The sequence below is a fragment of the Antechinus flavipes genome, chromosome 1 (assembly GCF_016432865.1).
Source record: "Antechinus flavipes isolate AdamAnt ecotype Samford, QLD, Australia chromosome 1, AdamAnt_v2, whole genome shotgun sequence".
Lineage (NCBI taxonomy): Eukaryota > Metazoa > Chordata > Mammalia > Dasyuromorphia > Dasyuridae > Antechinus > Antechinus flavipes.
Genome location: NC_067398.1, coordinates 29,185,469 through 29,200,255, shown reverse-complemented (window position 1 = coordinate 29,200,255; position 14,787 = coordinate 29,185,469). Strand labels below are relative to the sequence as shown.

At 36.5% G+C, this 14,787-nt stretch overlaps 1 protein-coding gene across 1 annotated transcript in view; it reads left to right on the top strand.

Moving 5' to 3' along the window:
* Window positions 1-4,340: 4,340 nt before the first annotated feature.
* Window positions 4,341-14,787, top strand: part of TAFA4 (TAFA chemokine like family member 4) — a 30,359-nt gene continuing 19,912 nt past the window's right edge. The window contains exon 1 of the mRNA XM_051980529.1: window positions 4,341-4,520. Coding sequence (XP_051836489.1) covers window positions 4,343-4,520 — 178 coding nt within the window. The 5' untranslated portion in view covers window positions 4,341-4,342. The remainder of the gene's footprint in view (window positions 4,521-14,787) is intronic.

Here is a 14,787-nt window from a genome sequence, read left to right as displayed (position 1 = left end):
ACTATAGTGTAGATTTTTCTCTTGATTGAATCTTTGACTTTGAAAGCATTTGAGTATATCTCTTATTTCCTATTCCTGTTAATTCCTCTACTTCAGTTCTATTTTTTATCTTGCCTTGTTATTACTTAACCTCCCTCTACCCACGAATCCCTTCCTTACCTTTTCTCACAACCTCTTTCTTCCCTCTTTATCCCATTCTTATTAATCTACACATCTTATCCTATTCCCTTTCATCTAAACACCCCTTTTACCCCATCTTATCCTTTGTCACCCTTTTCCTCCCTCTTTATCCTTTTCCCATTAACCTACACACTTTATTCTACTACCATAAATCTACATATTCTTTTCTAACCCATCTTATTTTATCCCCTCCTCTCTTATTTCTTTATGGATTTTGGATGGTTATACCCTTCATGGCACATGCATGCGCATGCCTGCGTGTGTGTGTATATATGTATATATATTTTTCTATTTCCAATGTGAGTTGGTTTTCAGAATTACCAGCCCTCCTTCCCCATTTAATTCCTTCATATTAGTTCTTCCTTTGCACTTTATTCATATAGTATAATCATTATTTTTATCTTTTCTAGATGGTTTTTCTTTTTGCAGTCAGTTCATAATCAGCTTTGTTTTGGACTATTCAATTATTTATTTCAATATGGTTTATAGTTCTACATATAAATTATAAACAATTTGTTCCTATTGATTCTCTTGAAATTAGTTTTTGATGTTGGCTCTTACATGTTAAATTTTCTATTGAATTCAGCTTTGTTTGAGTCAAAATCCTGAAAATATGACAGTTCACTGAATGTTCATTCTTTTGGTTCAACATTATGCTTGATTTTGTTGGATATAATATTTTGGTTACAGATTTAATTCTTTTGATTGTTGATATAAAATATCCAGAATCTTCAGTCTTTTACTGCAGCAGCTGATAAATCCTGTACAACTCTATTTGTAGCTCCAGCATATTTAAATTGTTTTTTGTTGTTGTTCCTTGTAAAATTTTCTCTTGAGATTTATTTGATCTGGAGGTTTTGAAATTTAGTAATAATGCTCCTATGTGCTTTCTTTGTATGATCTCTTTGAAGTGGTGATCAGTGGATTTTGTCTATTTCCCCTAGTGAATGAACACTTTGGGACAATTTTCTTTGTTTTTTTTTTATTATTATGTCAAGGTTCTTTTTTTAGTCACAGATTTCAGGTAGTTCAATTATTTTTGTTTTCTCTTCTTGATCTGTTCTTGTTTTTCTTATAAGATGTTTTACATTCTCTTCTATTTTTCATTATTTTTTTTTGTTATTTCTTGGTCTTTTAGAGGTTTACTAGCTTCCCCTTGCTCATTTCTTATTTTTAAAGAATCATTTTCTTCTTTAAGACTGGATCTCTTTTCTAGTTGGTTGACTATTTTTCATAATCTTGTTTTTTTGAATGGTTCTTATTTTTTTTATTTTTTTCTCAATCACTCTCATTTGATTTTTGAAGTCTTTTTTTGAGTTTTTCTATAAATTCTCTCTGGACAGGGAGCCATTTAATGTTACTCTTTGGGGGTAGAAGCAGCTTTTTTTTTTAATTTTAGTGTCTTCCTCTGAAGATGAAACCCAGTCTTCCCTATTCCCATAGTAAGTTTCTATGACTGCCTTCTTTCTCTTTTGCCTGCTTGTTTTTTAAAAAATAAGAACTTATTAGAGTTATTACTTCTAGTCCTGGAAAAGAGGCAGGGATGGTGCCTTTGGCTTCATTTCAATTCTCTATTCTGTCCTGGAACCCTAAACCAAGAACTCCACCCTTTTGCAAGTGCCCATAGCCAGCAGTGTCTTTGCCCCATTACTTACACACTGTTTCCTTCTCGCCCAGGGCAGTACCTCAGCAGCACAGGTGAGCATGGCATTCCTTGTCAGGGGAGTTTCACTCAGTCTTCTTGGATTTAGATTTCCAGCCATCTATCCTGTTCAAGAGGTGAAAGTTTTGTGTATTTTGGGCTGAGACTCTCTGACAAACCCAGCTAGCTCCAGGGATCCCTGCTGGCTGTTTCTGAAGAGGTAGCTTGGAGTTATTTAAACTTCACATTGGTTAAATCCTGACTTGCTTTGGGTCTTCTTAGGCTATCTCAAGAGGATTCTTGTTTTGCTCAGTGTCATTTGTTTTTCACTGATCTTATGTTCACTCTAAAGGGCAATTTTGTTTTGTTTGTGGGGGAAGTCTGTAGAGCTTGGAATTTTCTTACCTACTCCAGCATCTTTCCTTAGTTGTAATATTTTAAAAGGAATAAAAATCAAAATAGCAACCAGCAAAGTCTTGGATCCCAGGAATTCTTCCTAGAAAAAATCGACGAAACTTTTTTTTTGTCTCTAGGCAATGTGAAAACATGAGTAGAAGGAAAACAGTTTAGATGCCCAGTTTCCCTGGTATACGAGTGGAGAAGACTTACTCATTCAAAGAGTCCAGATGGTTGAATGACAGAGTTTTCAGTGGGATTCTAGCCTGGGAAATCTACCCACTGCTGTTTCTCCTTCATCACTCTAAACATGGCCAGTATAAAGGATGTGGGCTTTCTCTGTTCTCCTTTACTCCAATGAGTGGCAGTTCGGGAATGTCCACAGGCATGATAAAATTGAAACTTTCTGCTCTCGATAGGTGTCTAGAAGGAAAAATGCAGAGGAGCTCCCTAAAGCCATCATGCCCATTTCTTTTTTATGTCTTTTTTACTTCTTGAAAAAACCCATGACAGATGTGCCTTTTTTGTCATTTGTTTCTTTAAAAAATATTTTAATAGTATTTTCCCCAATTATATGTAAAGACAATTTTAAAAATTCATTTAACATTTTTTAGTGCCATATTTTCTCCCTTTCTTATGTTCTCCCCTTTGGGATGGCAAACAATTTTAAATACATTATGTATATGCACTCTTGCACAACATATTTTTGTTTCAGTCATATTACAAAAGAATAAAAAAAAACCAAAAAAAATTTATGAAAAAGTAGAAAAAGATACATTTTGATCTGCATTTAGACTCTATCAGTTTTTTTTCTGGATGTGGATAGTATTTTTCATTATGAGTCCTTTGGGATTGTTTTGGATCATTGTATTCCTGAGAATTGCTAAATGTTTCACCAATTGGTTATTATATCCTATTGCTTTTAATGCTTACAATGTTTTCCTAGTTCTGTTCACTTTACATTGCATCAGTTCATGCAAGTCTTTCCAGGTTTTTCTGAAATCTACCTGCCTGTTATTTCTTAGCATAATAGTATTCTAGCAAGCATGTTTCACAACAGTTCTTGTTGGATTTTTTATTCTTTGGTTCTTTCTCCTTACTCTGTGGAAAGGTGGAATTTTATGGGTGAAATTGGCAGATGTGTAAGACTAGGTAGTTGAAGTTGACCCTTGAGGCTTGCTTCATAGTCCGTATTCCCAAGGCAGAGTGAGGAGGAGTTATTTAAGAATTTTGTTCTCACTGGCATTTTAATTGTCCTCTTCCTCCTCCCCACCATTTGTTCAGATTATTTTTGTGAATAACTTTCAGCCCATCCCCATATGTCAAAGATTTTCAATGAATCGAGTCTGAATGAACAAGGATTTTTTTTTGTTCTGGGACGTGTTTAACAACTGGCTCTGAAACAAATATGTGAACAACAGACTTTTAAGTCTGATCTACAATCTCAGTAATGTCTCTATCAGTTTTCAAATTCTAGACAGAATAAATCAAACCCTGATTTGTAGTATTTGCCATTTTCTGAAGTGTAAATGAAAATTTAGCAATTAGTTCTTGTGAGCTGGTTAAAGCTGGCTCTAGCATATCCTGGTTTATGAATTGATTTTGGTTCTGACCAGTGGTTTCATTGTGGATTGAATTCCTTGTTACTAAATTTCTACTCCAAATGGTGCTTTTCCTCTTCTCCTAATCTTCATGCTCTTTGAGAGGGAGAGGAAGAGGAAGGAAGGGAGAAAGGGAGAAGAGACAGATGGAGAAAGAGGAGAGAAAAAGCTTCAGGTCTGGCACAAATGCCACCTAGCTGTCCTTCTCTTGGCACATAATATATCCATAATAAATGTTTCTTTCCCTCATTTTAAAAATGAAGAAATTGAGGTGAAGTGGCTTCCTCCAAGAGTGAGAGAGAGAGAAGAGAGGTAAAAAGAGAGGAAGAGAGAGAGAGAGAGAGAGAGAGAGAGAGAGAGAGAGAGAGAGAGAGAGAGAGAGAGAGAGAAAGAGAGAGAGAGAGAAGGAGAGGGGAGAAGAAAGACACAAAGAGAGAAAGAAAAAAGAAAGAAAAAAATGTGGATACCACAAGTGACTTCATAGCCTTGTTCTTGTCCGTTGTGAGGCTAAATGCCTTTGTGTATGTTTTTGTCCATGTGTATCTCAGGGCACCAGGTTAAGCAAGGGACGTGTGAAGTGGTCGCTGTGCACCGTTGCTGCAATAAGAACAGGATTGAGGAGCGATCTCAGACTGTCAAGTGCTCTTGCTTCCCGGGGCAGGTGGCTGGTACAACGAGGGCTCAGCCTTCCTGTGTTGAAGGTAAGCAATCTCTAATTGAAGCGACTAACATGTCAGGAAGACTGGCAGAACTTAACCTCCTTCCCCTGTTTGTTGACTTTCTGCTGCCTGGGCTGTGTAATCCTTCCCTTTCTTAGTCACTGTTGGTGGTGATGAATACATCACAGCATAATTAAGCCTCTTAATATATATAACGATGCATCTCGTGTCTTTGCCAGCAGTATTCAAGGTTTGCAGCATTCTTCCTAAGACGAGGGGATTTTGCATGCAGGTCACCAACCAGCTTTACATGTATGGTTGGGCACAGGGCAAAACCATTTGATAATCAGGTTGTCATTTAGGTTAAGAGAGACAGTATGGTGTAGTGGCCAGTGCTGGACTTAGAAGTAGGAATATCTGGCTGTGAATGTCATGTGATGTATTGGTGTAGTAAATCACTTGCATGTCTTTCTGCCTTAGTTTCCTTGCCTGTAAAATGAGGAGATTGAACCTGATGAATGAATGAATAAAGAAATTGATTAAATGCTTCATGGTGTTAAGCACGAGGTAACAAACACAAAAGAGGTGCTAGTCTGTCTCCAAAGAGTGGAAAAAGGCCCTTTGGATTGTCTAGGGTAAGAAAACATGGAGGATCTTGGTGGTCAGAGAGGGACATCCTGGTTTGGAAATTTATAATGATGGTCTTTTAATCATAGAGCTAGAGGTGGGAAGGGCGTCAAAGGCCATCTAACCTGATCCCTTTATGAATGAGGAAACTGAGGCACAAAGAGTGATTGCTCAATATCACATGGCAGTTAGTGTCAGGGTTAAGGATTTGAAATCTGTGTCTTTTGATTGTAGGGCTCTGGAGGTGAAAGAATTTTGGTGTGGGCAACAAGGGCAAGATCATCCTAGTGCAAGGAAGTATGGTCCGTTAATATGACCACAAGTCCAGTGCCTGACACATTTTTTGGTTGTTCAATTATTTCTGTCCTTCACAACCTCATTTGAAGTTTTCTTTGCAAAGGTACTAGAGTAATTTACCATTTCTTTTTCTAGCTTTTTTTTCTTTTTACAGATGAGAAAACTGAGGCAAATCAGGGCAAGTGACTTGCCTAGGATCACACAGCTAGTAAATGATTTGACCTCGGGTCTTCTTAGCTCCAGGTCTGGCACTTTAACCCATTATGCCACCTCGCTGCCCCTTTCTTGGCACATAATGTATATAATACATATATTCATATGTAATAATAAATGTTTCTTTTCCTTATTTTAAAAATGAAGAGATTGAGATGAAGTGGCTTCCTCCAAGACTCATAACTAGGAGCTGATTGTTAAATTGAGGTTTCCTGATTTGAAATTTAGGGTTAGCTCTACTCTTCAAGGTATACAGGTCTTCAAAGCAAAGAGTCTAAAATGAATCGTGGATTAATTAATGGATTCAAATCCTGCTTCTGACATCTACTTGCTGTACTAACTCTCTGAATTTCCATCTTTTTCCTCTAGAAAATGACCAAACCAGAACCTCACTCCAAAGGTTATAGTGGAATCCAAAAGAGATATTGAACCTGAAAGGCTTTGCAGACTTAGAAGAGCTAGACAAATACTAGGAACTGTTTAGTCTCTTAGCAGAACATTATGGCTCCTGGCTTAGTATGCCTCCTGGCCTGGGCAGCTTCCTTTAGGGATTTTAGTTCTCTCTGCTCAGTCATTTATCCTGTAATAATTATGCAGGGCCATGCCATTAGCGGATGTGCAGGAGATTTATTCTTCACTAGATAGAGACATCCTTATCTTATTTGTCAATAAGAATGGGAAGGATCTAAAGTAAAGGAGGTTCATTTGGAATTTACATTTAAATTAAAACAAAGGCCCCTAAAATGATGCAGAGGAGAAGTAATTAATGTCCACAGGAAAATCAGCATGTCTTTATACATTTTGGTTAATCCATAAGGAAGGCTCTTATCTAATGTTTTCCTTGCTTTGCACACAAAATCACGACTTCTTTAAAGTTAAACAGCAGGAATCCCAGCTGCCAGATTTGTTTTTTCTTCCCCTTGTGGGTTATGATAACCTGGTGAAATAGCCACAGGTCCCTGACACGTATCATTTGTTGAGATTCAGTTGTTACCTTGGGGTTCTTTCTGAGGGAAATGATCATTTTCTTTGGGCTGTCAGGGCCTGTGCTAATTTGAGAACATTTTGGTTTGGGAGAATATTTATAATTCAGAAACACACATCAAAAATAAATTCAGCTTCTGAAAATCCTGTAGCCCTCCTTCCCCCTCTTCCCCCCCTCCCCATCATGTATCTTAAATATTCAATGTTTTCAGTCTTCATCCTTCTGGACCATTTTCCTAAATGCATCCCTTTGATTCCTCCCTTTGTGGATTTTTTCTCCTCCTTGACTTCAGAAAACTAACTCTCCTGCTCTGAGGGAGACAAACAGCATGATGGTACAACTGATGGAAATGCATTGGAGACAGGGGCTTGGGTTTAGAATGTAAGCTCCCTGCAAAGAGGGAGGACTTTGAAAATAATTCCAGTCCTTGAACATAGTAGGTGTTTAATGAATGCTCATCAGCTGATTAATTCCATTTCTTTCAGTTACTATCTGTGTATGGACATAGTCTCTCTGGACCTCAGTTTTCTCACATGTCAAATGAGAGGCTGGACTAAATAGCTTCTTAAGTCCTTCCCAACTAGAAATCTATGATTTTATGATTTGTCTGCACTACTGATGATACCACTGTTGACTGCATATTGGAAAGTGAGGGTTTCTCAAAGCTCTATCCTCAGCACTCCCTTCCTCTCTCTTCTCCTTTCTGTCTCCCTTCTCTCCTTGATAATCATCCACCCCCAAACTCTTAGTTTTTGATTCTCTGCAGATGGTCCTTGAATCTGGTTCTTTAAATCTGCCTTTTCTCTTGAATTTCAGTTTTTTACCCTAAATTGTCCACAGGTCATCTCTGCTCTACATCCACTGCTCTCTTTATCTCAAGATTTTTGAATCAAATCAAATAAAGAATCATATATTGATCTCTAGAACTGGAAGGAAACTTTTCAGGCAGTTCCAGCCCCACTTCCCATTTTACAGTTGAGAAAACGAGGTCCAGAGGAGTTAAGTGACTTATTGAGATACACAAGGGAAGTAAATAGTAGAGAAGATCTTTCTCAGTAAATTTATAACTTCTTTTAAATTCACTCTATCTCTTGATGGCATAACTATGTACCCAGATGCCTGTGTTTTAAACTGACACTTCCTTTACTTCTTATACCCAGTCAGTTTCCAAATTTCATCAATTCTGTCTTCATGATAAGACTGTCTCTTCTTCTATTTCAGCTGCTACAGCCTTACTACAGACCACTTACTGAGATTGTTTCAATAGTTTCCTAATAGAGCTTTTGACTTCCATTATATTTCTACTCTAATCTATGCTCATATTACTGCTGGGTTACTCTTCCTTATGGAGATTGGTTCATATTATTGCTGTTTTGCAGTTGTGTCTGATTTTTATGGCCCCATTTGGGAAATTCTTGACAAAGATATTGGAGCGGTTTACCATTTTTTTCTTCAACTCTTTTTATAGATGAGGAAATTGAGGCAGACAGGGTGCAGTGGTCACACAGCTAATAACTGTCTGAGGCCAGATCTGAACTCAGCCCGATAACATTTCTTGACTCCAGACTTGGTGCTTAACTGTGCCATCTTGCTGCCCATTTATTATTCTTTTGCTAAAAATCTTCTGTGAATCTGTATAGTTTACTGAATCAAATATGAATTTCTCAATTTGCCATTTGGGACCCTCTAAGAACTTAGCTCTCTTTGTTTTTTCATCCTTCTCTTGGATTCTGCCATCTGGCTAAACTGGTTATTTCCACTTATGTGTCCAAATAACAATTCTAAATCATCATCCAAAACTATGTTCATTATTTATTCCCCTAAATCTGCTCTTTCCCAGATCTCACTATGTCTTATAGTGGAATTAACCTTCACCCTCCTCTCTGTGTGTGCAAACTGGGAATTTGCTTCCTTTTTTTGTCTTTCTCTTTTTCTTTTCTTTCCCCACCTCATTCCCTATGTCTGCAACATCCTTTCTCTACATTGGATTCTCCATTAAACTTAAAGACCAGTTCAAGCATTCCATTAGCAGAAAGGCCCAGTCTAGGTAGGATTAGCTTCTCCTTGACCTCATTTAGTACTTTGTTTTGTAATTCACCAGTCCATAAATCATAATATTATACTGTTTATTTCTGTTTGTGTTGTATCTCTCAACAGGCAATTATTAATAAGCTCCATGAGTGCAGGGGCCATGGGCTCAGGGGCTATATTTCCTTTAAACTTCATAATACCTTCAGAGACTAATACAGCTCTCCTCACAGAATAGAGAATGAATAAACATCTGTTGTGTTTGATTGGATGTCAAAAAATGTGACATCAGTACTATTCTTTGTGATGGGAAATGCATCCTAGACATTTATTAAAATATGAGTCTACATAGATGACACTGAATGGCCCTCTTGATAAAATGAAATAACTACTGGATGCAAAGTAAGCTTAATTCATTTTCTCAAAGTGAATACTTAATGAAATATGTTGTCTATTGTTATGAGTACTTGAGTTGTTTATAAGAAGAGATTAATAAGGCAGTTCATGGATGTAAGAACTGAAGCATTTTTTAAAACACATTTTTTTCCCTTTCCAATGATAACCAGTTTTTATACTCTGGGGAATTTTTTGATTCATCTTAGTTAGGACTGTAGTTTACCATTTGTAACAAGGATGGTTTGTTGTAGTCATGTCAAATTTACAGATAAACTAAGTTTGGTCAGTATCTTTTTAAACCTTATTATTAATTGTCAAAATTGTAAGTCTGTCTGTCTGTCTGTCTGTCTATCTATCTATCTATCATCTATCTATTCTTTTTATATAATAGATAGGTGGCATAGTGGCCAGAGCCAGGAGGTCTTGATTTCAAATATGGCTTTGGACACTTCCTAACTGTATGACTCTGGGCAAGTTATTTAACCCTGTTTGCCTCAGTTTTCATCTTCTGTAAAATGAGCTGGAGAAGGAAATGGCAAACAGCTTCAGAGCCTCTGTCAAGAAAACCCCAAATGAGGTCATAAAGTATTGAATATCACTGAAACAACTGGACACTTATCAATTCTCAGCATTTTATGTCATTGACTATTCTTTCACTTTGGATATCTACTATTATTTGGTTTTTGTGACATTGCTCTTTCATGATTCTTTTCTTGATTGTCTGACTACTCTTTAATATTATTTGCTAATGGATCACAAGCATCTTAGCCCAACCTATGAGTGTTCCACCAGAGCTCTCTCTTGGGACCTCATCCCTCTCTCTCCACACACACTCTCTTTCTCTTTTAAAGGGTTTTATTTTCAAAACATATGCATAGATCCCCTTCCAAACCTTGTCTCCCCAGTTTTTCTCCTTCTCTTCCCCCCAATTACTCCCCAGATGACAAGTAATCCAATATATGTCAAATATGTGCAACTCCTCTATACATATTTCCACAATTATCTTTCTGCACAAGAAAAATCAGATCAAAAATGAAAAAAAAAAGAGAAAGGAAACAAAATGTAAGCAAGTAACAAAAAAGTGAAAATACTATATTGTGATCCACCATTCCCAAGATCTCTCTCTGGGTGCAGATGTCTCTCTCCATCACAAGACCATTGGAACTGACTTGAATCAACTCCTTGTTAATAAGAGCCACATCCATCATTATATACTCTTGTTGTTGCTATGTTCAATGTTCTCTTGGTTCTACTCACTTCATTTAGCATTAGTTCATGTAAGTCTCTCCAAGCCTCTCTGAAATCATCCTGCTGATCATTTCTTATAGAACAATAATATTCCATACATTCATATACCAAAACTTATTCAGCCATTCTCCACCTGATGGACATCCACTCAGTTTCAAGTTCCTTGCCATTACAAAAAGGCCTGCCACAAACATTTTTGTCCTTTTCCTCTTTTTTATGATCTCTTTGGAATACAGGCCCAGTAGAAACACTGCTGGTTCAAAGGGTAAGCACAGTTTATTAACGCTTTGGTCATAATTCCATATGGCTTTCCAGTATGGTTAAAACAGTTCACAATTCCATCAACAATGTATTAGTGCCCCAGTTTTCCCATATCCCTCCCACATTCATCATTATCATTTCCTGTCATCTTAGCCAATCTGAGAGGTGTGTAGTGATAACTTAAGAATGTTCTTAATTTACATTTTACTGATCAATATTCATTCTCTCTTTTAATTATCTTATCTTCTCACATAGATTTGACGATCATTTTCTTAGTTGATGTCTTCCAGATTTTGATTACCAGGACTAATCTCTCTTATCACTAATAGTCTGCTGGTTAATCTGTAGGTGTCATAAGCTTAAGATTGAAATAGAATTCCATATCTTTTCTTCACAAATGAACCACATTTCTAGACTTTGATATTTATTCCAAGAATACTACCATCCTTTTAATCAACAAGTTCACATCTCAAAGTCCTTCTTGAAGAGTGTTATTTAGAAGGGAACACAGTACTCCAAATATTCTTTGACCAGGGCAAGTGCAGTCTCCATAGTGTTGGCCACTGCTATCTCTCAGTGCCTAAGGATTAATTAGTTTTCTTATTAGTTCCCTAAAGAGTTCAGAAGTTTCCAGCTCTAGAGGGATGTTAGAAGTTATTTAGCCAAACTTTTCATTTTATGGATAAAGATTTATTGGATGAGATCCAACATGACCTTTTGTTATTTTAGTTCACTTGTTTTCAGTTGAGTACAAATCGTCAACATCCCAGGTGGGGTTTTCTTGACAAAGATATTGGAATGGTTTACCATTTCTTTCTTCAGTTCTTTTATAAGTGAGGAAACTGAGGTAAACATGGTTAAGTAACATGCATAGTCACACAACTACTAAGTGCCTAAAGCCAGAATTGAATTCAAATCTACTGGAGGCCAGGTGCTGGCACTCTATCCACTATGCCACTTAGCACTCAATGTCACAGAGTTGTACAATAACAGAGACAGGTAATTTATTCCCAAATTCATAACTATTTCCATGATACTATGTTTGAGACCTCCCACTTCCTGATCCTTTATTAGCTGAACTAAAGTCTAGACATGTCTCTCTCATCTTATACTTGTGAAATTGATTTTTTGTACTTAAGCATACGGTTTTACAATGAAGCCCCTCCCCCTTGAATTCTTCTAATTATATTTAACCACTGTTTTAGTGTGAGCTGCATTGCCTCATTTTCCCATCATTTAAGTAGGACTAGACGGCCCTATTTTCCTTCTTTCCTTGTATGTGTATGAGTATATGTAGACAATTTTGAAAAAAAAATTTTTTTTCTCTTTCTTTTTATACTTTCTCCTTTTTATCCTTCTAACATCTCTGTGAAGTTCCAGCTTCTCATTTTATGGGCAGGGGAGACATACTGAATGATTTGTTCAAGTTCTTATAGCTAGGAAATATCAGCAGAGGAATTTGAACAGAAATCTCCCATGATCCCAGGCTCACATTATATCCATCGCATCACACTGTTTCCCTTTCTTTTCTTATATATGTAACATATGTCTTATAATGTAATGTAGTGGGTAGGTAGTGCCAGAGTGTATAGAGTGCTGTGTCTGAAGTCGGGAAGATTCATCTTTCTTGGTTCAAATCTGGCTCAAACATTTGCCAGTTGTTTGATATGGGTAAATCACTTTTTCCTGTTTGCCTCAGTTTCCTCACTTATAAAATGATCTGGAAAAGGAAATGGCAAATAGTGCCGATGTTTTTATCCAGGAAAACCCCAAATGTGGTCATAAAGAGTTGGGCATGACTGGAAAACAACTGAAAAAAAAACCCTGTAATATAACTTGCAGAACTTTCCCCTACTTGCCTCTACAGTTAATAAATAGCTCAATAGGTCCACAAAAATAATAACATAGAAAATATTATTAACATCTGGGAAACTGTTCTTGTAACAATTTCAATTTCCATGGGAAATATATGCCATTTAGATATCACTTAATCTTCTTGTCTGTATTTCCAGTATAAAAAGGTAATTTTTAGTTAAGCCCCAACTCTATGTAAATATAATTAAGCTAAATCAACATTTGAGAAACTAAATCTCCAGATGTGAGCCTATTCTTATTTAGGCTAATTTAAAAGTATAACAGTCCAAGTACCCCAAGAAATACATATTTTTTTCTTTAATGGACTATATATTTAGAACAAGGGATATAGAAAACTTTGCATAACAAGGAGCAAAGCAAATGGACCAGACCAATGCCTATTAATATTTTACCTGTAAAATAATGCCAAAGATGTCACACCAAGAAATAGGCTCTCCACAAGTTATGTAGAATTCATGAAGTTTTTGGAGTTGGAGGCTTGTAGAAGAGGAAGTTCATTACAATGTGATAGCATGAGTTGCTGATGAAGGCAGACTTTCCTTCCATGCCCCAAATCTTTATGCCAAATAGCTGTAGTGACTTTATAAAATTAAGAACTCCTTTATTGCTAACAAAGGCATATTTAGAACACAACCTAATAGATGTTCTCATTGTGCAGTATTTTGTAAAAAGAAAGAAAAATGTGTCTCTAACACATTAATTTTCTTGTTGAGAAGAGTGTGTTAAGGAGCCATATGTTCTCCATTAGAATAGATTGTTGCTTCTGGTTCTTTGTCTCAGCTCATAGCCCTGCGCTGACTACCATAGTTTAAAGTTCTGTATTCTTAAATTGCCCTCTTTGCTAAAAAAAGGTCAAATAATAAATTCTTCCTCCAGCAGGAAGTGCTAGGTCCAACTCTTACCTGATAAGAAGCATTTATTTTCCCGCATATACTGGTGGTCTTTCTTAGGTCTCCATCTCTCCATGGCAGTTAGGTGGCACTGTACTTATAGTGCTGAGTTTGGAATCAAAAGGACTCATCTTCATGAATTCAAATCTAGTCTTGAATGCTTATGAGCTGTGTGGCTCTGGCCAAGTGACTTTAACCCTGTTGCCTTAGTTTCTCTAAAATGAACTGGAGAAGGAGATGGCAAACTACTCCAATAACTGCTAAGAAAACCCCAAATGAGGCCATAAAAAGTTGGACATGACTGAAATGACAAAATAACAACTCTCTATGGCAATGTTGCTAGTGAAAATTTTCACAAACTAGCTATTTTAAGATGGACAGGCCATAGTGAAGATTTTTTAAAATGAAATTAATTTTTTATGTTGAGTAGTTTATTTTTCAAATGCATGCAAAGATAGTTTTTAACATTCACGTTTGTAAAACATTGCATTCCAATTTTTTTTTCTCCTCCCTCCTTCCGGTCCCATCTCAACAAGCAATTTAACATAGGTTAAACATCTTCACTTCCATGTTTATGATGCTGCAAAAGAAAAATCAGATGAAAAGAGGAGAAAACACAAAAAGAACAAACCCTCAAGTAAAGAAAAACAATAAAATGTGAAAAATACTATGCTTTGATCCACATTCAGTCTTTAGAGTTCTCTCTCTGGATGTGTATAGCGCTTTCCTTCTCAAGTCTATTAGAATTGCCTTGAATCATTGTTGAAAAAAACCACATCCATCACAGTTGATTATCAGGTAATCTTGTTGTTACTACATACAATATTCTCTTGATTCTGTATACTTTATTTAGCATCAGTTCATATAAGTCTTTCAAGGCTTTTTTGAAATCAGCCTCCTCCTCATTTCTCAATGGTATGCCATTATATTCATATATATAACTTATTAAGCCATTCCCCAACTAATGGGCACCCACTCAATTTCCAGTTCCTTGCCACTACAAAAAAGGGCTTCTGTAAACATTTTTGCATATGTGGGCCCTTTTTCTACAGCAGAGAGTTCTGACAAAAGGTGATCTACTGGAGAAGGAAATAAATGGCAAACCACTCCCGTATCTTTATCAAGAAAATCCCATTAAGAATACTAACATAATAAAAGAGATGTCATTGGAAGATGATATTGGAATGAATCCAATATGCTGTTGGGAAAGAGCAGAGGAACAGCTGGAAACTCAGCTGCATTTATGTCTAGTGACTACAGGAAAATCCAATGCTGTAAAGATCAATATTGCATAGGAATTTGAAAGATAAGATCTGTGAACTAAGGTAAGCTGAATATAGTCAAAGAGGAAATGGAAAGATTAAATATTGGCATCTTAGGTGTTAATATCCTTAATTGGATAGGAATGAGTGTATTTAATTCAGAAAATCATGCATATATTATTGTGGGCAAGAATATCTCAGAAGAAATGGAATAGCCCTCATAATCA